Below are 25,354 nucleotides of genomic sequence, written 5' to 3'. Positions count from 1 at the left end.
CATTGCAAGCCTACAGCCCAAATGGAACTGATAATGCCCAGCCTCAACTTATCCTCAAAACTGTTCTTCCTCCAGCCTTCCCCCTCGGTGAATGGCACCACAGTCACACGACTAAACAAAACCTGGGAGTCGTCCTTGTGTCTTCTCTGTCTTTAAACGCTCCCATCCGAACCATTAATAAACCATGTTGCCTCTACGCCAAACCTTGTGAGCCCACTTCCCTCTCTCTGCACTCCCTCCATGCAAGTCCAGGTCATGGTCACCTTTTGCCTTCACAGCCGGCCTCCCTGCTTCTGTCCTTGCTTTCTCTAGTCCCTATGTTTGCAGCACTCATAGTCTCTGACCTTTAAAAATCCAAATCAATTCACATTATCTCCCCATTAGAAGCCCTGCAGTGGCTTCCTGTCATACTTACGAATATGTACACCCTTTGGCTCAGCAATTCCACAACCAAGACCATATTCCAAGGAAATAATCACTGGTGTGTCAAAAGATACAGCTATAAGAATGTCCAACAGCAATACTGTTTAAAAGGCGAAAAATTAGAAGTAAATTCAACATTAGAAATTAATCTGGTATGTCTTAAAAGTGATGCTATTGAAGAAATTAAAATAAGAAAAGAGTATTTTGATATACAAAGCAAAACAAGTTATAAACATTATATAAAGAATTATACATGCATAAGCACATGTGGGTGACACAAGGGCAGCCTTAGGTTACCTGTGAAAGTAGCTGAGCCGGGGGCTTCCTAGGCTGTACCTCCAGGTTGTGTGCTTTGAATATTCTACTTTTACATTTTTTCAGGCTAAAATTACTATGACCATGTTATGTGGGTGTGACCACTTTCACCTATGTGTTTTTCTGAGACCAACTCCAAATGACTTTTTATTACTGTTTTTAGAGACAGGTTTTCACTCTGTAGTCCAGAGTGCAGGGTGTGACCCCAGCTCACTGCAGCCTCAAACTCCTGGGCTCAGGCAACCCTCCTGCCTTAGCCTCCTAAGTAGCTGAGACTACAGGCTTGCACTACCACACCGGCTAATTTTTCTCATTGTTTTGTAGAGAGACAGTCTCACTATGTTGCCCAGGCTGGTCTTGAACTCCTGGCCTCAAGCAGTCCTCCTGCCTCAGCCTCCCAAAGTGCTGGGATTATAGGCATGAGCCACTATGCCTAGCCCCAAATGACTTTTTTTTTTTTTTGAGACAGGGTCTTGTTCTGTCACCCCAGCTAGAGTGCAGTGGCATCATTATAGCTCACTGCACCCTCAAACTCCTGGGTTCAAGATATCCTTCTGCCTCAGCCTCACAAGTAGCTGGGACTGCTACCCCATGTGCCACCACGCCCAGCTAATTTTTCTATTTTTTGTACATATAGGGTCTCGCTCTTGCTCAGGCTAGTCTCGAACTCCTGGCCTCAAGTGATCCTCCGGCCTTGGCCTCTCAAAGTGCTAGGACTACAAGCATGAGTCATCAAGTGACTTTTAAAACAAGTATTTCCTGCACAAGCATTCTCCCAATTTTCCTATGAACAGAAGCATCAGTTATTGAGGTGATGTCCTTTATATTCACGCCAAGGAAATAGAATGCTACTCCGGGGAGAGTAACTAATTGCTGTGGCTATAAATTCATCCTCCCTCCACCTCTGAGAAAGGACACCTGGACCACTAGCTATTTTCTCCAGTAAACTCCACCCAAGTCTGTTGCCCCAGCCTGAGAACCCTGTAGACTGCCTTGTTACTAGCAGCTGATTATGTGTGCTATTCAGACACTGTTAAATTTATTTGGCATAAAACTGTTAAGAAGCATAGGTTTGGACTTGGCCAGGTATGATGGCTTGTGCCTGTAATTCTAGCACTCTGGCAGGCCGAGGTGGGAGGATCACTTGAGGTCAGGAGTTTGAGACCAGCCTGGACAACAGCCAGATCCTGTCTCTACAAAAAATAGAAAAAATTAGCTTGGTGTGGCGGCACGCCCCCTATAGTCCCAGCTACTTGGAAGACCGAGGCAGGAGAATCGCTTGAGCCCAGGAGTTTGAGGTTGCTGTGAGCTATGATGATGCCACTGCACTCTAGCTGGGGCAACAGAGGGAGACCCTGTCTCAAAAATAAATAGATAGATAGATAGATAGAATCATAGGTTTGGACATAAACACAGTTTGTGTAAGTGAAAGACTAATAGGTTATCAACATTATGAATATATAATCAAGAAATTTACAGGTCCTTAGGGGCTGTTATCAAAACCCTTAAGTCTTTTGGACAAACCCTGCAGAGAGACAGCGTAGCAAGGTGTTAAGAGTAAATAAAGGCAACAGGACTCTGCTGGTCTTGGCTCCAACACACAGTCCAGGAATGCTGAGCTAATGATTCAATCTCTTTGTGCCTTGGTTTCCTCCAGTGTACTGGAGGTAATATTGTGGGTCGCATCTCACAACAACTGGGTTGTTGTATGAATTTTGAACTAACTGATGAGTACACATGTGCACAGAGGGAAGTAAAACTCAGTGGAAGGCAACAGGGAGCAGGAAGGAGGGAAGGGGACTAAAACAACCTAATGGGTACTGTGAACATTATTTGGGTGACAGGCACACCTATAACCAGGACTCGAGCATTACAAAAACAATCCATGTAACCTAAAACATTTCTACTCCCTTAATATTTTGAAATTTTAAAAAGACTGCAAAAAAGTAAATAAAGTTAGTACCTGTTAAATTCTTGGTACTTGGTACACAAAGTGTAATTATTTATTTGCATAGTATGCCTCAAGTAATCTATATCCCCTGAGACTGGGACTGCAGATGCAGGAATGAGGAATTACTCTTGCAGCAGGAAGTTGGATCAATTGAAAAATAGATCAAGGCTGGGAGCTGATACCAAGGGCTGCTGTCAACTGCCCACTAGGTAAAGGGCAAGGCCAGAGCCCGCACCTGGTTGGTAGGGAGACAGAGATAACAAACTTGGGGGATGTCCAACTGTTAATCAAGTGAGGAAATGCTGCCAGGAGGGGAAAATTTAACAGAGCTCACATTTCATTCCAGTGCTACCAATACTATAGCAATTTCATACCATATTCTAAGAAAGAGGAGGGGCGCTTGATCCACCCAGAAATGTTATCTATCAGCTATGAGTATCTGGTTTTATCATCATTATAAAAAACAATATACAGCTGTAATTAAAAAGTTGGAAATCAGAAAAGTAGAAATCTCATTTATACTCCCATCACCTAAACTCCTTTGATATGTTTTGTTCTAGTCATCGCTCCTCTCTCCTTCCTCCTCCCCCTTCTCTCCTCTCTACCCTCCACTTCTTTTTCTTCTGCTCCTCTTCTTCATGAGAAGTAATTCATTGTCAGCAGATAAGAACCCAAACTCCATAAAATAATTTAAAGAGGTTTATTCTGAGCTGAACATGTCTGGCCACAGTCTGGAGAGCCATGCCCAAGAAGCCTTGAGCAAGTGGTCTCACCGTGGTTGGGTTACACTTTGGTTTTACACATTTTAGGGAGACAGGAATTACATGTAAAATGATAAGTCAATACATGGAAAGCATACATTGCTTTGGCCAAAAAAGGCAGGACTTTCTTCTCCTATTGAAATCTACAAGCAGGGGGTTACAGGTTATAGATGGGTTTAAAGATTCTCTGATTTGCAATTGGTTAAAGAAATGAATCTTTGTCTAAAGGCTTGGGATGTTTTAAGATAAGGAAATCTGTTAATCAAAGACAAACCACCAGACATGCGCCAAGACTCAAGTGATCTGTTAATAAATTGATGATGTGCAGGTGTGGTTTAATGTTTGTATTACATGGCTTCAGGCTGGTTAATAATTTTGTATTTTATTGTTATATAGAATGATTCTAAAAGGGACTGGGCGTAACTAGACATGTCTTTTTCCTCATGGCCTGCAACTCAACTTTAAGGGGGTTTTTTGGGGAGGAGGTCCCTTTGGCCAGGAGGAGATCCATCAGTCTGGTGGGGGGCTTAACATTTTATTTTAGTTCCCATCATGTACTATAAAATTCACCCTTTTAAAACTGCAAGTTAATGTGTTTTTTTAAAAAATTCACATTTTGTACAACTACTACCACTATCTAATTCCAAAACATTTCTATCACTCCAAAAAGAAACTCTATAACTATTAGAAGTCTCTCCTCATTCCCTTTTTCTCCAAGCCCCTGGAAACCATTAATCTATTGTCTGTCTTTATGGATTTATCTCTACTGGACATTTGGAATAATACATTTGGAATAATAATATATTTGGAATAATACAGTATGTGGTCTTTTATGTGGGTCTTCTTTCACTTAGCATAATGTTTTCAAGGTTCATCCATGTTGTAGCATGTAGCAGTATTTCGCTTACTTTGTTCTTTTTTATGGCTGAATAATATTCCCTGTAAGGATATACCACATTTTGGCTATGATGACTAATTCTCCTGTGAATATTCCTGTACAAACTTTTGTGTGAACATATATTTTTAGTTCTCTTGGTTGTACACCTAGGAATGGAACTGCAGGGTCATAAGGTAACTGTGTTTTAACTTTGAGGAACTGCCAAACTATTTTCAAAAGCACTATACAATCCCGTCAGCAATGAATGATTGTTTCTATTTCTCCTCATTCTCACCAAGAGTTGTTATTGTCCATCTTTCTTGATGATGTCTTTAAGCACAAAAGTTTTACATTTTGATGAAGTCTAACTTATTTCTTTTTTGTTTGGATCCTGTGCCTCTGGTGTCTAAGAAAGTATATGGCATAGAATATCTAAGTCTTGTATTTTAATGTAATTATTAGATTAACATATATAGAGATTAATATATAGTGTAAGAAACACAAGAAACCATTGTCTAAGCTTATGAAGATTTATTACCATGTTTTATTTTAAGAGTTTTATAGTTCTAGCTCTTCCATTAAGGCCTTGGATCCATTTGGAGTTAATTTTTGAATATTGTGCAAGATAGGGACCCAACTTCATTCTTCTGTGTGTGGATATATGGCTATTGCAGCACCATTTCCTGAAAGAATATTCTTTCCCCCTTGAATTGTTTTGGCATCCTTGTTGAAAATCAAGTGGTCAAGTGTAAGGGTTTATTTATGGACTCTGAGTTTTATTCCATTGATTTATATGTCTATGCTTATGCTGGTCTCACATTGTTTGATTACCGTAGCTTTGTAGTAAGTTTTTCAAATTGGGAGATGTGAGTCCTCCAACTTTTTTTTCCAAGATTGTTTGGCTCTTCTGGGTCCCTTGCATTTCCCTGTGAATTTTAGGGTCAGCTTTGTCCATTTCTGGGGGGCAAAGGCATCTAGAATTTTGATAGAGAGTGTGTTGAATTTGTAGGTAATTTGGGGAGTATTGTCATCTTAATGATACTCAGTCTCAATCCATGAACATGAAATGTCTTTTGATTTATTAAGTCTTTAATTTCTTTCAACCATATTTTGTAGTTCTCAGAATATGAGTTTTGTATTTCTTTTGTTAAATTCATGCCTAAGTATTTTACTCTTTGTGATGGTACTATAAATGGAATTTTGTAAATTTCATGTAAAAATAGTGTATGGAAATATCATTGATATTTTTATTTGATCATGTATCCTGCAACCTTGCTGAACTCATTTGTTAAGTCTAACAGTTTCTCAGTGATACCTTAGGATGTCCTGTATACCAGATCATGTCATCTGTGAATAGATGTAGTTTTGTTTTTTCCTTTCCAGTCTTAAAGTCTTTTGTTTCATTTTCTTGCCTAGTTGCCCTGGCTAAAGCCAGGTAGAAGTGGCAAGAGTAGACCTGCTGGTCTTTTTCCTGCTCTTAGCTGAAAAACAGCTGTTGGGTTTTCTTAGATGCCCTTGATTAAGTTGAGGAAGTTCCCTTTTATTCTTAGTTTTCTGAGTGTTTTTACCATGAAAGGGTGGTAGTTTTTTTTTTTATTTTAACATAATATGGGGGTACAAATGTTAAGGTTACGTACATTGCCCTTGCTTCCCCCTCTGAGTCAGAGCTTCAAGCGTGTCCATCTCCCAGACAGTGCACACCGCACTCATTGTGAATGTATATACCCATCCTCTCCTCCCCCTCCCGCCTGCCTGACACTTGATAAATGTTTTGCTTTTTTTGTTTTTTTAACATTTTGGTTACATTTTATATCTTTGCCTTTCCCTAGCAAGGATTAGAGGTATGCCCTTCCCCTCCACAATGCTCACCACATCCCTCAGATGTGGGTCTACCCCCACAGCTCCCAAATACCCTGGTGAACACCAAGGGTGGTAGATTTTTGTCAAATGCCTTTTCTGAATCAATTGAGATGATTATGTGTTTTTTTCTCTTTGTTCTGTTAATGTTATGTATTACATCACTTGGTTTTCTAATATTGAACCAGTCATGCATCTTTCAAATGTTGACCCAACCTGGCATAAACTCTACATGGTCATGATGTATAACTCTTTTTTATATTGCTAAATTGTATTTGCTAATATTTTGTTAAGGATTTTTATACTTATATTCCTAAGAAATATTAGTCTGTAGTTTCTTTTCTTGAGTTGGGAAGTGATTCCTCCACTTTTATTTACTGGAAAAGTTTGTGAAGGATTGGTACTAATTCTTCTTTAAACCTTTTGCCAAATTTACTCCTAAAACTTATCTTTGTGGGACATTTTTATGATTGCTAGTTTAATCCCTTTACTTATTATGTTTGCTCGTCTGTTTCTTCTTGGGTCAGTTTTGTTATTTTGTGTCTTTCTAGGAATTTCCATCTCATCTGGGTTATCTAATTTGTTGGAGTACAATTTTTCCTAGTATTTCCTTATAATCCTTTTTATCTATGTCAGATCAATAGTAATATCTCTTCTTTCATTCTTGATTTTAGTAAATTTGTAATTTCTTTTTTTCTTGGTCAGTCTTACTAAAAGTTTGTCAATTTGTTGATCTTTTCAAAGAACCAACTTTTGTTTTTATTGATTTTCTCTCGTTTTTCTATTTTTGATTTCACTTATTTCTGCTCTAATTTTTCATTACTTTTTTGTTTGCTTTGGGTTTCATTAGCTCTTATTTTGCTAGTTTTTTAAGGTGGAGGGTTAGGATTTTTATTTGAGATCTTTCTGCTTTTGTTTTAATATAGAAAGTTTACAGATATAAACTTCTGTTTATATCTGTAATAGATATAAGCAATGTTTTAGCTGTATTCCATAGGTTTTGGCATATTGTGTTTCAGTGTTCACTTGTTTCACAGTATTTTCTAATTTGTCTTGTGATTGTGTCTGTAATCAATTTGTTATTTAGATGTGTATTGTTTAATTTCTACATATTTGTGAATTTCCCAACTTTCTTTTCCTATTGAAATCTAGTTTCATTTTATTGTGTTCAGAGAACATACTTTACATGATTCTGATCATTTAAAATTTATTGAAATTTGTTTGATGGTCTGACATATGGTCTATGCTAGAGAATATTCCACATGCACTAGAGAAGAATGTGTATTCTGATGTTGTGGAGCAGAGTGTTCTGTGTTTTTTGCCATCAAAAATGTCTTTGTGCTTAAGAGCATCTCTGTATTTTTGGAGTTGTTTATATAAAGTAGTTAAATTACCCACCAAAAGGCATTACGACTAATTAAAGCTTTTACTCCTGTCTAACACTTCATATAAAGGTTATATGAAGCCTAAAGGTAGGCTTCACATGGAATAATACCCTCAATGTGAAAGGTAAGACTATATAAGTACTAGAAGAAAGATAGGAGTATATCTTTGAGCCCTGGAGATGGGGAGGCACTTCTTGATTCTTCAGAGAACACTTCAAAAGTACACCTCATAGAGCAACAACAACCAAAAATTAATAAAGAATTAAAAATATTGATGAATATGATTTTATCAACATTAAAGATTTCTGCTTAATGAAGGACACCATGAAAAAAATCAAAAGACATAATGACAGTTTGAGAGATTCCCAAATAAAAAAGAAAGAATATGAACTAGCATTTTACAGAAGAGACCCAAAGGCTGTTAAGCATATGAAAACACTTATTGAACTCATTTGAATCAGAACACTGCAAGTGAAGAAGGTGCCACTTTACATCTTTTTGACTGATAAAAAGGTAGAAACTAAGATGATGCCAAATGTTGTCAGGACTTAGAAATCCTCATGCATGTGGTGGAAATGTGGCTGGTGCAGCCACTCTGGAGAGCAGTCTGACAGTGATTAGTCAGAGGAGGTGTTTTTTTGCTGTTGTTGCTTTTGGGTTTTTTTGAGAGTGAGGTCTTGCTATGTTGTCCAGGCTGGACTTGACTTCCTGGGCTCAAGTGATCCTCCTATCTCAGCCTCCTGAGGGCTGAGACTATAGGTGTACACTTGGCTGCTGGTGAGATTTATGAACATACCAGGATCCATAAATCCCACTTGTTCATATCCCGAATAAATTCTGTTGTGGCAGAATCGGGGGGTCCACCACCAGGAGAGTGAATAAGATAAAATGTGATGGACATGAGCTATGGAATACCCAACTGCAGTTAGAAGAAGTGGGCTAGATGTACACGTGGCAACATGATGGATCTTAAAATCATAATGTTGAATGAAAAACAGTAAGAAACAGACTGGAGACCCAATATCATTTATATAAATTAGAAATACATATATATAATATGCATTTTGTTTAAACATTTAAAATGGTACCCTGTAGGGGATGGGAGGGAAATGAGAATGGGAAATAGAGATAAAGGGAATAAATAAAAAAGAGAGGAGTTTGTATAGATCAGATATATGTAGTGAACTGAAAAGTATGACTAACACACCCATTTTCACTTGATATCCTAAATGAATGAATAAATGAATTTGTCATCTGTTTATTCTTTAATAGACGTTGTATTGCCATCTATTGTTTGAAATAGACCGATTTTTTTCTCACTTCAATTAGTATATGAGCATGCCTTTTCTCCCTATACCTTATCAGCTTAGGGCATTCTTAGTCTTTTAGGCTTTTCTCATCTGAGGCAAAAATTGCATCTCATTGTTTTCACTTGCATTTGTATATCAAATATGATGATTATGTTTTGCTACATATAATTTGGCAAAATGTCTTTGCCAAATTGTTTTAGTGTTAGGACTTTTTCATTTGTATCTATTCAGATTTTCCCTTGAAATTATTTCCATTGCTGTTAAACTAAAAAGTCTCTCCTTATATTTGGTATTCTATTTTATTAAATATCATACGTTTTCATGGCTTGGTTGCTTTCCTTTTTGTCTTTAATCAACTAGAATACTTAGCTAACTAATTATCACAGCACCATGTTAAATAGCCCACAAATTTATGATACCTTCTTTAGAATATTAAATAGTTATATAATTAGGATCTACTTCTTGGCTGTCCTAATGTCAACAATCAATGATTTGATTATTATAGTTCTTTGGTATGTTTTTGTTCTAATTCTCTTTCATTATTCTTCCTTAAAAAGGATTTTAGGAAATATCATTTGTTTTTCTGGATAAATATTAACTTATAACCCAAATTACCTAGATTTCATCAGTTTGTGATATCAAGATAAAGATACCACATTGTCACTACTTTATTTATAGAGGCAGGGAGTTGACAGATACTATGTTTTTCTTCATTGGGTATATGCAAGTTATCTTTGTGCGAGGGACATAGAGACCTTTATGGTAATTGCTTCAGAACAATGATTAAGAGTTATAATAGCTTCTCAGCCTTTTGGCTAAGATTAAGTGAAGAGTTATAGACTCATTTTTTTCTGCATTGCTTGAGAGAGAAAAATTATGAAGAAGGAAAATCCTTAGGAAAAGATATCAGTACAAGAGTTTTCTGAGGGTCTCCCGTAATACTACTGTATTTTGTTGCTGATCTTTCTAGTATTAAATATATAGGGTCTTTTTTGCCTTATAATGAATTTTCTTTTTAATTCTATTCATTGTTTTAAGTATAAAATAATTACCTAATAATGCTATTATTTATTAAATGACTGCTCTGTACCAGGCATAATGCTAGATACTTTATATTATCTCATTTAATCACCACAACAACCTATGGGGTGTATGCATCATAATTCCTTTTACAGATTGAAAGTGAAGGCTCAGTATACTTCTAATAAGCTATGGTTGCTACTAACAAGCAATAAGAATTAGGATTCCAACCCAGATGTTTCCAAAATCAGCACTTTTTATGACACTAATTTCCAGCAATCATATAAGCTATACATAACAATAATATGTACCTTTATTATACCACTTACATTTTCAGGAACATAAGTAATAGCTATATCAAACATCCTTTTTGTATTCCTGATTTTATTAAGAAAGCCATTTGTTAGAAAAATTAGCTGGGCATCATGGCACATACCTGTAGTCCCAGCTACTTGGGAGGCTGAGGCAGGAGGATCACTTGAGCCTAGGAGTTTGAGGTTGCAGTGAGCTGTCATGATGCCACTGCACTCTACTTGGGGCAACAGAGTGAGACTATGTCTCAAAACAAGCAAACAAAAATGAAAGCCATTTGTGTTTCACCATTAAATAAGCTAATAGCTATTACTAAGAAAAATAATGTTTTTTATTAAATTTCTTGGGCAATATTTAAAAGGTACTTAAAGTGATCACCATGCAAACAGAGCCCAGTTTAAGATTAAAACAACAAATCTTTAAGTACCTTTCCTTGATCATATCATAGATAGCCCCATCCACCTCCCAGGAGTAATCACTTTTAGGAATTTGGGGTTTCAAGATAGCTATTCTTTCCCACCCCAACTTTATTGAGATATAATTGATAGACAAATAAAAATTGTATACAGAAACTCCTCAACTTACAATGGGCTTAAGTCCTGATAAACTGGTTATAAGCCAGCCAAATGCATTTAATGCACCTGCCTTACCTAACGTCATGGTTTAGCCTCGCCTAAACTTGCATTGACCTGCAGTTGGGCAGAATCATCTGGCAGCATTGAGCACCGCAGAGGGTCACCTGCTGATCCTGTGCTCGCATGGCTGGCTGGGGGCTGGGGCTCCCTGCTGCCACCCGGCACCATGGGAGACTATCATATGGCTTTTTCACTATCCCCAGAAAAAATGAAAATTCAAAATTTGAAGTACAGTTTCTACTGAATGTGTATCTCTCTTGTGCTACAGTAAAGCCGAAAAATTGTAATTTGAACCATTGGGGACAATCTGTGTATTCAAAATGTACAGCACGGAATATAACCACAATCAAGTTGATTGACATGTCCATCACCTCATGTAGTCATTATGTTTTTGGTGTGTGGTAAAAATACTCGAAATTTGCTAAGAGAGTCTATCTTAAGGACAGTTATTTTCTGTTATTGTATTAGTTTGGTCACACACACACACACACACACACACACACATACCAGATGACACTCCTAAGTTAGGATAATTTGAAGAGGGCATGTTTACAAAGGGACATTTTGTTAATACGAGGTGTGGATGTGGGAGAGCCACTGTGGAAGGTGCGGTAGCCTGGAGTTGACAGCAGCCAAGTTGTCCATTTTTAGGCCCAAGAGGAGGAGGAGAAGGAGTGGCTTCCAAAATCTAGAAGAAGAGAGGGTTGTAAAGATTTGGCTTCCATGGGAGGAGCAGTGACATCGGTGGGTGCCCAGAGCACAGCTAGGCCAAAGTAACTTACCTTCCAGGGAGAGAGCCAGTGGAATAAAGCGCCCAGCCCCACTGAACTCTCTCCCCAGCCTCTCTCTGCAATGGCCCAACCCACCTAGAAGGTCGAGGGAAAGGGAGCCCTTTCACATGGCCTGTAAAGGTCAACCTCCTGAGACAGAGAGCAGGCGGACAAGGGAAGAGAAAGGTAGAGGGGTGCGGGGCTGCAGGGACCCATGGAAGTTTTCTGGTGCAACCACGTCTAGTTTGTCAAGTGCTATTTTACGACTAAAGAAGGAGTAATAAGTGCATTTTATTTTTAACTTATACTGAGATAATCTTATATTTAAATTTCCTATGGTAAGCTGCTAAGTCTGAGCAGGAGCAGTGTCTAGGTTGAGGGGTGTAGCTATACAGGCCTGAGACAAGTTTTGGGAGACATGAAGCTAAGACTATTAATCAATTAACTCTCTATATATTTAATGAATACTATTGTGAGCCAGGCACTTTTCTTAGCACACTATTGATCCCGCAGTGACAAAACACAATCCCAGCTCTCATGGAGTTTACAGTCTTGTAGGTGAGACAGACCATAAATATATGGCATATATATAACATATATAATATTTCTAATGATGATAAGGCTGGGAAGAAAAATAAGGTGGAGTAGAAGGCTGGTGAGGGATAGGACAGTTGTAGGCCAGGGAGCGCTGTTTGAGATAGAGTGGTCAGAAAGCCCTCTCTGATAAGGTGACATTAGAGTCCCCAGTGAAGCCAGGGACTGAGCAGTGCTGATAACCAGGGAGAGCTTTTAGGCAAATCCTCTAAATGAGTCATCAATTAGTCGGGGCCAGCAAGGAAGAATGTAAGTACATGGCCAGGAGGCAGAAGCTAGGGAGATAAGAAGACTTTAGTAGTATATCTTTAAATTTTCAGCCTTTTCCTTGTTATGATTCCTCAAGATGACTTAGAAAATTGAAGTTTGACTGAGATATATAAGTCTTTGTTCACCACTACTGGGACAAATTTTAAAATGCACCCTTTTTCATTTTATGGGTAATTTTCACTTCAGTTTCTTCCATAGGCAGTTGTCTCAAAGTGAGTAAAAGTAATATTCATTTGGAAAGTATATATAAAGTTATTTAAATACATTTTGAGGAAGCTGGGAAAGTGCACAGGTTTGAGAATGGGACAGTGCTTGGCTTTGAGTGCTGGGTGGAGATGCCATTTGTGGTGTAGGACCACATTTGGTTTCATTTAGTGATGAATACGGTGGCTGGCATTTATTAGGATTAACAGTCATTGGAAGTAGCGAAGGTTAAAGATGAAAGCACTGAAGAATGGAGAAATCAAGTAACTTGGCCAACGTCGCCCACCTCTTAAGTGGGAAAGCGAGGGTTCCAAACAAGGCACTGTCTCTCACGCTCAAGCCCATCTGCACTCTGCTGATGACCTCCCAACACCATGGCAACAGCTCTCCAACAGGATCTGGCCTCCCTCCAATTGATCTTTCTAAAATTAAGCTCTGATTTAATTACTATCTTGCTGGAGCAGTTAGGGATTGCTTTTGGCTGCATGTAACAGAAAACCTAAATAACAGTGGCCTGATCATATAGGGGATTTTTTTTCCTTACATCACAAGAAGTTGAAAAGTAGGTAGTCCTAGGAAGTATGGCTGTTCCATGGCTCATCAAAGAACCAGGTTTCTTCTGTCCTCCTACTCTGTCATCCTTAGTATGTGGCTCTTTTCCCCTGGGTCTCAAGATGGCTCCTACTCCTCCAGGCATAGCAACCAAGATCCAAACAAGAGAGGGACAAGTGAAACAGAAAATTGTGCAAGTCCCTTGAGTTTGTCCCTCTTTTAGGAAAATAACAGCATTCCTGGAAATTCCACTAGGAGACTTGTGCTTGCATCTTACTGGCCAGAACTGTGTGTACTATATTGTATGTAAGAGCTGTCTGTGGCCACTCTTAATTGGAAGGGACCTGGGAAACCGTGATCTTTAATAGACATATCACCCCTAATAAAATTAGAATGCTAATAGTAAGGAAGAAGGAGAGAATGGATTTTGTGCAGGCCACCAGAAGTGTCTGCCATAATTGCTTAAAAATTCTTTTCCCTCATTATCACATAATAAAATCCAAATCTCTTAGCATGGTATCTAGGGTCCTTTGTGACCTACTCTGGCTGATCTATCCTGCCTGACCTAAACACCATTTTTCTCAGTCATAAATTACCAGAAATTCACCTTGTGAATACCAAACTCTTCCATGCCTCTGCACATTCTGTTCTCTCATTCCTTTTGCCTCACATCATAGTATTTGTTTCATTTCCTCCAAACGTCTTGTCTTTCCAGCCCAGCTGGAGGATTACCTGCTATTTGAAGTTTGTTTTGTCTTTTGCAAGCAGACCAGGTACTCCTTTCTGTATACTGCACCTTGAACCCATCTCTGTCAATCATTCATTTAGTTGGAGTGAAATTGTATATGTATGTATCCCTGGTATGACTGAGAGCTCATGGGTTCCTTTAGTGTAATATGAACAAGGAAATGAGTTATCCATCTTAAGCCATCATCTCAGCAGATACCTCTTGACGCAAGTGAGTGTCACCCTTTGTTTTAATTTTCCTTTGATTTGTGGCACTCTGTGTATCTGGACCTCACATTTCTATTTCAGTGATGCTTTTTAAAAGACATTTTTGTTATTAATCCAGATTTGTTCCCATTTGGTTCTAGTTGTTGAGATGGATGAAAACAATGGACTTTTACTTCTAGAACTGAATCCTCCCAACCCCTGGGATTCAGAGCCCAGATCCCCTGAAGATTTGGCTTTCGGAGAAGTGCAGGTAAGTAAATATTAAAATTACAGTATTCTTAAAAACAAAAATATAACTAATATGTTCATTATACACACACACACACACACACACACACACATATATACACACATTAATCCTATATTACCTTAAATCCTCTTTGAGATGGCTAGTTAGGATATATGATAAAGTCATTCTGAACTCTTCAGCAAATTCTTTAAGGAACTCCCAGAACTTGGCAGGGATTGCAAGAAAATCTTTATAGGAAAAAAAAATACAAAACTTCAGAGGAGGTCTGGAAGGTGAGTCATTCAAAACTATTGGAGGAAGTTCCAAAATTACCCTTAGTGCCAGATCATTGTTGGATAGAATAGCTAGTTGCATATTTCTGCATGTTGCCCTAAGATCTTTTACAAATTTCCTTGTGAATTTTCCCAACTTTTGAAGAGAATTTCCTTCAGAATAAATACTTTAATAGTTTGGGAGAGGCAAACAATCAAAAATTTATTTTTCTGTGTATTTAGGAAGCTTGTGTGTATTGGGGCAGTTACTCTTGTAAGGAAATGAATGGGCACCCACCCAGAATGGACATAATAGAAACAGATTTGGTTCCTTGACCTCTCCTCACCCACTTTGCTGGCTTTTCATGCTCGAGTTTCTGCTACCTTGTCTCAGAGATGTCTTGCTACATTCCTTTTCCATGGATGTGCCAGGCCATGGCAAGGGAATGAAGGAGGAATTTGGAATTTCCTGTCTGTTCCTGTCTCTAAGTGATTGTTTGTAGCAATTATCAGAAGACCTTGATATCCTCAAGGGGTGATTATTTGGCAGGTAATTTAGAAGAGAAAGCCTTGCAAGCCTGGCTAGTTTCCAGTTCAGTCTGCAGAGCTATGTCAACCCACCAAACTCAAAAGAATTGTTCATTCATATTCCTATTAATAGCCACTCTGGCATTTAAATCCCCAAATGCATGTCATAACAAGTCTAACTGCCTTCCTTTGAAGGACTAGTCACAAGACATACTCTGCATTGTAGATCATAAATACGTATTTAGTAAAACTAGGAAAATCAATTGGTCTGACACCTAAAACCAACCGTGAGAATTTCTCTTCTGATAAAGCCATGACCTGTGTTGGGAATTGTGTTCTATGAAAGGCTCCTGTTGAGTTGTACTTGAGTCCAAGATTTTGCCTGACCGTGCTTAGGTGCGAATTTCTCCAACCTGACTTGTCAGCTAACCAGGCCAAACATTTCAGTTCGTTGTTGCTGACCAGCACTGATTCAATAACAGGAATCCCACTTTCTTTTAACAGGTAACATATCTCACTCACGCCTGCATGGACCTCAAGTTGGGAGACAAGAGAATGGTGTTTGACCCTTGGTTAATGGGTCCTGCTTTTGCCCGAGGATGGTGGTTGCTACATGAGCCTCCGTCTGATTGGCTGGAGAGGCTGTGCCAAGCAGACCTCATTTACATCAGTCACATGCACTCAGACCACTTGAGGTAAGGAAGCCCTGAGTGCTCAGCTCCTAAGGGGAAAGCTCACTTTGAAATAGGTTCAGTTGGGATGAGGAAAAGAGGACTGATACAGACAAATATTTACATTCGCTTAGCAATTTTATACTTTCAACAGTGTTTCCACACTTTACACCTTTGAAAGTGAGGAAGGAGCTATTGTGGAAAGGAGGGGTTGGTTCTTAACCTTCTCTACCCTGTCCACCCCTACCCTAAGGCCCCTTGACACAAGTCTAGGCTTAAGAGTAATCAAAGTTGATTTCCTTTTTCAGTTCAACGTTTATAGTAGGAATCAGCACATATTTTCTACAAAGGGCCATAGTGTAAATATTTTAGGCTTTGCAAGCCATACGGCTGGTGTCGCAATGACTCAACCCTGCTGTTGTAGCACAAAAGCAGCCACAGAGTAGTCCTGAATGAAACTGTGTTCTAATAAAACTTGTTTTATGGAAATGGCATGTGACTATCATATAATTTTAATGTATTATGAAATTATATTGCCCTCTTGATTTTCTTTACCATTTAAAAGGGTAAAAAGCAGCCTTAGCTTGCAAAGTTGTACAAAAACAAGAGCAAGTTGGATCTGGCCCATGCGCTGTGGTTTGCTGACCTCTGGTTTATAGCATCCTGGCACTGAGCTCCCTGCTTATTAACCCCAAGTCAACCTCATCCAACACTTCACTGAAACCAGAGCAATATGTTAGTGATGATATGAACCGAAGCCTCCCTAACCCAGACAATGGAAAACGAGCGGAAAGGAAGAAGAACTTTCACTTAAGAGACTACATGTATTTACAAATGAACTGAGTTGTCAGAAGAGGGAGTATCATATTAATTATAGTGTCATGTTTAATTAATAATTATAATTATATAATTATAGTGTCATGTTTCCTCATCCTTGTTGTGAAGTTTTTATCACTTCTGCTGGGTTGCTAATATAAACACAAGCAATGCCCACAATGTTCTAAAGAAGCAGTTGTAATTTTTTTTTTTCTGTGACCCTCCAGACTATGTTTACATGTAGAACATACTTCAGATGAAATGACCATGGTTAGGGATAATAGATTAGCTGTTGGTTAACTGGCTCTTTGATTTTCCGTTCAAAAACATATGAAAACTCTAAGGCATGAATATGATGGGCTTTTTTTTTTGTCTTAAGGAAATGGTTTAAAACCTTATTTAACTGATTTATTAACAAATTAGCTGTAACAGACCTCATAATTGATCACAACCCACTAGGGTATAGTGGTACTTATATATTGTATAGTGGTATACAATTAAAAATCTACTCTATATGATACCTTTGTCCCACATAACTTCTTGGAACTACATTTGCATAATTTCAGGATTGTAAGAGTCCTAGATTCATGTGTTGTGTTATAACAGTAATGTGTGGTAGTAATTTTGTATAGCTTGTATTGGGATAACACTATTACATAAATGAAGTGATTGCTTTATAGTGTTTGAAGGATGCAATTGCCTAAAGTCCTAATGAGAGACATCCTATGGGAATACACTGAATTTTAGGGAAAGTAAGAACTTTTTAAATGTCATTTAGTTGAGTTATTCCTGAACTACTGACCTGAAAATCAATTTAATTTTAGTTTCAAGGGCTTGTGTGAACAAAATTGTCATGTATTAACCTCAGTTTTTTAACTATAGTATCTCAACACATTGGTTGTACAATGTGTTGCAGATAGTTTATTACTGAAAAGTTGCTGAAACTTGTGATTTTTATTCCTCTGAATTGATTTCCTTTGGCCTGTACCTTTCAACTCTTGCCTAGTCAACTAATAAACAGTGAGGTCATTTGCCCCCCCATCCTCCTGTGTTTTATTTACTGAATAAATCCTGCCTGACTCACAAAAATAAGGGAAAAGATGAACATACTTTAGTGAATAGTCTTTATTCAAAGAAGTGAAATTTTATTATGTATACATAGTATTGTAATAGATGATGTTACTACTAAATGCCAATGAGAATTATAAGCAATTAAAAAAAAATCACAAAGCAATAAATATCCATTTTAGAGTAATTTAACCTAGCTCCTAAAGTCATTTAAAACATAAGATTCGGTTGCTGAACCCAGAGATTGAAGGCACATTCAAAGAATCCTTGATTTTTTGAATCCTTTGTTTCTGAGGAGAAAACCTACTGATTCTCCCCCCCCCCACTGCAGCCCCCATATCCAGATTCTACTTAATTGAATATCGTTTAACACAGGGCTGGAACTTGAATATTAGTAGAGCTGATAACTGCTGACATACAAGTTTTATGGGTTTCTTTTTAATGATTATATATCTTATTTCACCTGACATTACACTTTATGAACAAGTCTGATTCTTAAACCAGATAGTACATTTATTAAAGCTAAAAACTGTCTTCTAATAGAAGTAGTACTAGGTTTACAATCAGAAGCCTCAAATTTGAATACCAATTTAGTATTTATTAGTTGTATATTTCTGAATGTTTCTTCATCTACAAAAAAATCAAAAAACCTCAGAGCTTTTTTGTAAGAACCAAATAACATAGTATGTGAAAGAGCCTAACACTGTGTTTGAAATATGATAGATATCTAATCTTTTATTTGTTTATTCATCTTTCTACCATATACTACAGTGGTATAGTAATCCTTTCTTATAATGAATACACAATAAATAAACATTGACTTAATGAGCGTAGGCATTCAAAAATATCTGATAATATCAATCAGATTAATATCTGATTAATAATGATTGATTACATACTGAATTGGGATTACTGTAATGTCGAATGTAGTTTTCCTCTCCACTAAATTTTACTGTCTTGCCTAGCTGGCAACTCTGACCCTCTTTAAGGATAAATAATACATTCTGTACATCAAAGTGTGGCTTGAAAAGGTTGCAAAACTGACCTCCCAAATGGTGGTGACCCATAGATTCTTCTTATACTATGTCCCAGTCCTCTCTTTAACTACTAATGGAGGAATTCGAAGAAATGAAGCTCATGGAGCTCTTCACCTGCCAGCAACCTCGGCAGCATGACTTTTTCTGCTCCGTGCCTTCTGTTAGAACTACCACTACTCAAAGCAGCATCGGGGTGCAAGCGGAACTTGTGTATGGGGTTGACGTACACACCATGGTAGAGGGTGTGTTCTAACAGTAGAGAGGAATCTCCTGGGAACCTGCCCTCACCATCACAGTGAGCAGAAACTCTTCCCTGAACTCTGATGAGAGCCTGCTTCTCAATTCCCTGCTTCTCAGTCGATATGTTATTAAAAGGAGCAAACTGTCTCTCATACTAGATGGCCCCTATTTTTTTTACCTTTCAACCTTTCTATTCTTCTAATCCTAGTTACCCAACACTGGAGAAGCTTGCTGGGAGAAGACCAGATATTCCCATTTATGTTGGAAACACAGAAAGACCTGTATTTTGGAATCTGAATCAGAGCGGTGTCAAGTTGACTAATATCAATGTAGTGCCATTTGGAATATGGCAGCAGGTCAGGAATCTGTTTTCTTTGCAAACTTTCCAGTTATGCTTTCTGGGATGAATTTTAGGTGAGGTAGTCACCTTAAGATTCAGGGGGAAAAATGGCCAACATGGTCTGCCCATGGTCTGCATAAACACCTTTATTTGAACCTCAAATGTTGGGCAGACTATCCTGGGTAAAGATGATTTTCTTTCTACATACCAGTAGTGTAACTCTATGGAACAGGTAATAAATCCAGTTCTGAATAAGGGGATTCTTGAAGAGGTGGGGAACTGTGGCCTTCTGATTTCAATATTCTTTTTTAAGCACCAAAGGAGGCAAGAAAAGCTTCATCTTTCTCTGCTGCATCCCTCTTAATAAAAGGATTTGTTCTGCAAAATTTGGATTTAGTCAAAAGGCCGCACTTAAGGACCTAGAAGGCCACATTTTGGCTTAAGGCCGCAGGTTCTCCACGCTTCTTTCTAGAACAGGAAATATTTCAAATATTAATTGAAAGCAAAAATGTTTCAAATATTAATTAAAAGCAAAACTGATATACCCAGTTGTTGGCTTTATTGTTAAATTCCAGGTAGACAAAAATCTTCGATTCATGATCCTGATGGATGGTGTTCATCCTGAGATGGACACTTGCATCATCGTGGAATACAAAGGTACCTTTTCATCCTCATAAAAAATGAAAAATCCACTTGGTGGGAAGAATAGTAATAGCCATCTAAAATTCCATCCTATGTTCATCTTCTTTCATCTTCATTTTCAGAGAACATAGTGTATTATAACCTTGTCTTTGAAAATTGAGCTATCTTTCAGATTGATAATATATTACCGATGATGTAGACTGTGTAGTGACAGGTGCAAAGGTTTTTTTCAGAAGGTAGAAGATATTTTATAGTTTACCTATAGCAATTTCTTCAAAACTACATTTATTAAATAAATGACTTTTGTTACTTTCACCATGAAATATTATCATGTAATATAATCATACACTCCTGCTTTTCCTACCAAAAGATGACCTTACTGCCCCAACAATCATTTGAACTTGGGCTTTGCATGGAATTTGCAAAAGGTAGAAGGATTTTCGTTGATCCAGTCACTCTTCCTTAATCCTTTGGGCCCAACATCTAAAGATGGTTGATTGAAGAAAGCAATCTATTTATGATCCAGAGTAGAATTAAGCTAAATGTCTTCGTGAGACACTCAGCATCCATCAAGCCAAATGGAAAGAATTTATTCACTTGAAAATTCAGAATATACTCTTCAAGACCTTAGGTTTTGAAATCTTACTCTCTTTGTTTTTCTTTGGACATAAGCAGTTCTTCCATAAACAGGTAAGTCAGATTGCACAGACTTTGTCAGCTTGGAAATTCAAACCATGGTGTTGAAGATTTCACCTTTAAAACCTTTACCACTTTGTTTCTCCACAGGTCATAAAATACTCAATACAGTAGACTGCACCAGACCTAACGGGGGAAGGCTGCCTGAGAAGGTTGATCTGATGATGAGTGACTTTGCCGGAGGAACATCTGGCTTTCCAATGACTTTCAATGGTGGAAAATTCACTGGTAATATTTTATATGAAAGTAATACTAAGCATCAGACATGGCACTTTGCTAAATGCTGTGAGAGCAAACGCAAAGGTAATGGAGACCTGGTCCCTCCCCACAAGAAGCTTACCAAATTATTGGGGGAAACAGACTAGTAAGCAGCAGATATTACAAACTAAAGTTTCTGGCTCCAAATGTGATGATGGAGCATAAAGGAAACACTGAGATCAGGGAGCACCTCAGGAGGAGCCATGACAAAGAGTCATTGGATTCACTGTGCAGACCATAGAGCAGAATAGGAAAGGTCATCCAGGCTTCAGTGCTCTTGGCTGTGTGCAACCCAATGTAGACACAGCCCTTAGCACATGCTCACAGGGGACCAGTGCAGTCACAGGGGGGCCCTCTGGGTCTAAGGGTGGTGCTGGGGTTGGCAGAGGGAAAGTGTGCATCCTCAACACTAGCTTTGTAAGTGCTCAGTATAGGTCCAATTAATAAATTAATATGTTTGGCAAGTGATTGTGGCAGAAAATGCACTACTTGCAGTATGAGGCTAGCCTCTGTCCCGTTCCTTGCTTTCTTCTACAGATCTGTATTCTTTGCCTCCCAGAGTGTATAACCACATGTGAGACAGAGGGAAGGTTCTGTCCTTAAGGTTAAAAGTGTGCAAAAATATATACTTATTTAAGGTTAACTAGCATAATCCCATTCTTATTTGAGTGTGTATGTGAGTGAATGCATGTGCATGCATTTAAAAAGGTCTAGAATATACCAAAATGTTAATAGTGGTTATGTCTGGGTAATGGGTAACTTTAATTTTTTTCTGTGTCCGTATCTGTGTTTGTCAGATTTTCATAATAACAATAATAATAACAGCTACCTGGTCCTGTGACCCATATGCTCTGAGTCCTGCCTCATTCCTCAAGTTCATTTACTTCCTGACTCTCCAATGCTTGCTATATATCAGCCCACATCTTTCTGCTTTTTGTTTCTCAGACCCTAAATATCAAGTGTGTGTGTGTGTCCTGGGTCTTTGCACTTGCTGTTTACACGGCTTGGAATGCTCTTGGCTCTGATCTCCACATACATGGTGGGCAACTTTACATCCGTCTCTCAACTCAAATGCCATCTCTTCTCTGACCACCCTAGTGATGGCCTCCATCCCATCCCATGCCACCCTAAACACTCTATGTCCTATTGCCCTTTTCTATTTTCTTTGTAGCACATTGCTAAATAAATGACTTTATTTATTTACTTGTTCATTTTTGCTTCTCTCACTAGAAGGAATGCTCCATGAGAGCAGGGACCTGCTTTGTCTTGTTCACCACTTTATTCCAGTGCCTAGAACCACATCTGGCACATAGTAGGTACACAATAAAAATTGGTTGACTGAAAGAATGAGCAAATAAACAACCCCACGAGGTAGGCATCATGATTCCATTTACAGAGGAGGAAACATAGGAGAAGTTAGGGAGTTTGCTCAAGGCTGCCCAACCAGTAAGTGATCGGTCATGACTCCAGTGTCATACTCTTAATCACTGTGCATTGTCAGGTTATGTTGAATATGACTTATTTTATGATCTACTAAAATAATTAAGAAAGCCATTTCCATGTTTGTAAAGAGTGAATAATGTCAACAATTACAGTGCCCTTTAAAAGTGTATGCATGCAAGGTAAGATTATGCTGCCCTGTGTCTTCAGCTAGGGTCTCAATGGATTGCCATATCACAAGGAGGAAGCTCAGTGCCAGTACCTTTGGGTGGCCTGGTGACATTTTCCTAGTAGCTAACTGAAATTTGCAAGATAAAGCTGGGGGAAATTTTCTACTTAATGACACAGAAATTTGTTTTATTTCTGCCTTAGTTATCTGTCAATTTTATCTCCTGAAAAAAATTCCAATCTGGTGGAGCATTTGTTTTTGTGTGATTTCTGGGAAGAGGAAACTCTAAATTCTCCAAATTCTGCCATTTCAGAGGAATGGAAAGCCCAATTCATTAAAACAGAAAGGAAGAAGCTCCTGAACTACAAGGCCCGGCTGGTGAAGGACCTGCAACCCCGAATCTATTGTCCCTTCGCTGGGTATTTTGTGGAATCCCACCCATCAGACAAGTATGGCTAGACATTTTGGGCAACATTTTTACACATAAGTTAAAGTATGGCAGACTGAGTGACTTTGCTGTAAATGCAGTGTGACATGAGAAAGAAAGTGATTAATAGGAATCTAGAACTTTTTGACAAGTTGCCAAAGAACAGAGTTTGAATAAAAGCCACACTTGGCAGCCAGAGTCAATTCAGGTAGATATTCTCTGAAAGGATCCTAGAAAAGATGAAGGCAGCTGATACTTAGTATGTGCCATGAAGTGAAATGGGGCTTTTAACTAAGTCATCCAAATTAATTCCCCAGTGGCACTGTGAGGAAGGTGGGATTATGCCTTTTATCAGATGGAGACTTGAGAGGTATCAGTAAACTTGGAGGGGCTAAGGGACTTGCCCAAAGACACCCTGTTGGAAACACGAGTTGAGAAGTGAACCCTGGTATGCTTAGTTCCAAAGCTCTTTTCTCTATACCATACTGCATCCCAGAATAGTACTGTGTCATTATCAAATTGAAGTTGTCTTCTCATATTTTGGGGTATCTTATGTGATTTCTCTTGCAGTAATATAACTTCTGCAAATGTTATGAATCATCACCAATTCATGGAACTGTTGAAAGAAATAAAAAACAGTGATTTTGATGATTTGTGCTCTTTGCCAAAGCTTGTTGGTTAAGTCACTGAAGACCTATATTGTAAATTCCAATTTAAGATTTTCTTGAGATAAAAGAAATGCTTGCCATATATTCAGGAATCATACAGAATCTGGCAGTGTGGTTTATGTTTTCTCATTGATATCACTATGCATATGGGAAAGCTAAATTTGAAGTTCTCATGAAAGGAAAAGCTTATTTGTGTCATAGTTATACAAATATAAGCATTGTATTAGTTTCCTAGGGCTGTCATAACAAAGGAACACAAATTGGGTAGCTTAGAACAACAAAAATACATTGTCTCACAGTTCTAGAGGCCAGAAGTCTGAAATCAAGGTATGGGCAGTGCCATACTAAAATGGCTAGGGAAGAATCTGTTCTAGGACTTTCTCCTAGCTTCTGGTTGCCTCAGACTTCCCTTGGCTTATAGATGGCCATCTTTTTCTTTGTGTTTCTTCACATTGCATTTTCTCTTTGTGCAAATCTCCATGTTGTCCAAATTTTCTGTTTCTATAAGGACATCAGCCATATTGGATTAAGGTCCACCTACATGACCTCATTTTAACTTCATTACATCTTTAAAGACCCTGTCTCCAAATAAGATCATGTGCTGACGTATTGGGGGTTAGGACTTCAACACATCATCTTTGAGGGGAAAATAATTCAATCCAAACCAAGTAATTATGTTAAAATTGAAATTTTTCTTAGCACAAATTGATATTAATGATTTTGCACATTTTTCTAAAGTAGGCCAATATGCAGATTTTAAATTGCCAACATTAAAATTCACTGTAAAATTATAAGAAAAATTTGAAGAATGTTTCATTAATGTTGATAATTTATAATTGCATTTTGGTTTATGTAATACCCTAATTCAGTGTTAATATTAATGAGTTGACACAAAAGTTAGTGAATTTACTGAACTTGGACAGACATAATTTTGAAATTGATATGCTTTTGCTTCAAAGGCAAATCGTTTTAAAAAATGAACCAGTTGTGTCAAGGTGGATTTGAATATTTCATGAAAATAAATTTTTAGTACTTGATTCCTTTATTGGAAAACTTTTAAGTGTCTATGAAACAACTGGAACATCTGAATCTACTTTTTGAATTATAGATTTTCTGAAATCTAAATATAGATCAAGTATTTCTGATGAAAATTTAGTATCTGGATTGAGAGGAATTCTGTATTTAAAAGAGACATTGAATTCCAAAGACTTGATATACAAAAAAGTGTGCAAAATATTTCTTAATAATTTTTAATTCATTTTATGTTGAAATAATATTTTTGTTGGATTGAGTTCAATAAAGTCTATTCATTTTCCCTTTTGCTTTGTACTTTGTAAATGTTGCTACTAGAAAATTTAAAATTACATACATGGCTTACATTATATTTCTGTTGGACAGAGTTCAGCTTGAGAGTTTAATAATTTTGAGCATCACAGACCTATTAATAATATAGAATCTCAGCTATATAGAACTTATAGGAACTTGGGCATTCTGGATAATGAAACCATGCTAGGTAGCAAAGTTTTGTGGATAGCTATGATTTATCAGAAATGAAAGTTTTATGATTTGGTAGAAGTATCTTCTCAAAAAGAATATTTGAATATAATTTATCTTTTCTTGGTACAATGGAATCATCATTTAAAAGTTTCAGAATGTGATGTAG

General features: G+C 37.7%; 1 protein-coding gene across 5 annotated transcripts in view; it reads left to right on the top strand.

Moving 5' to 3' along the window:
• The window catches only part of LOC105858327 (cytidine monophosphate-N-acetylneuraminic acid hydroxylase), a 91,123-nt gene that overhangs the window by 41,261 nt on the left and 24,508 nt on the right, over positions 1-25,354 (top strand). For all 5 annotated transcript variants that reach the window (XM_076010500.1, XM_076010501.1, XM_012741381.3 and 2 more), the window contains 6 exons: positions 14,331-14,440; positions 15,724-15,914; positions 19,260-19,407; positions 19,967-20,048; positions 20,820-20,957; positions 22,910-23,045. In XM_076010500.1, the coding sequence (XP_075866615.1) occupies positions 14,331-14,440; positions 15,724-15,914; positions 19,260-19,407; positions 19,967-20,048; positions 20,820-20,957; positions 22,910-23,045 (805 nt within the window). The remainder of the gene's footprint in view (positions 1-14,330; positions 14,441-15,723; positions 15,915-19,259; positions 19,408-19,966; positions 20,049-20,819; positions 20,958-22,909; positions 23,046-25,354) is intronic.

The sequence above is a fragment of the Microcebus murinus genome, chromosome 15 (genome assembly GCF_040939455.1).
Source record: "Microcebus murinus isolate Inina chromosome 15, M.murinus_Inina_mat1.0, whole genome shotgun sequence".
Classification (NCBI taxonomy): Eukaryota; Metazoa; Chordata; class Mammalia; order Primates; family Cheirogaleidae; genus Microcebus; species Microcebus murinus.
This window is presented reverse-complemented; position numbering and strand designations above follow the sequence as displayed.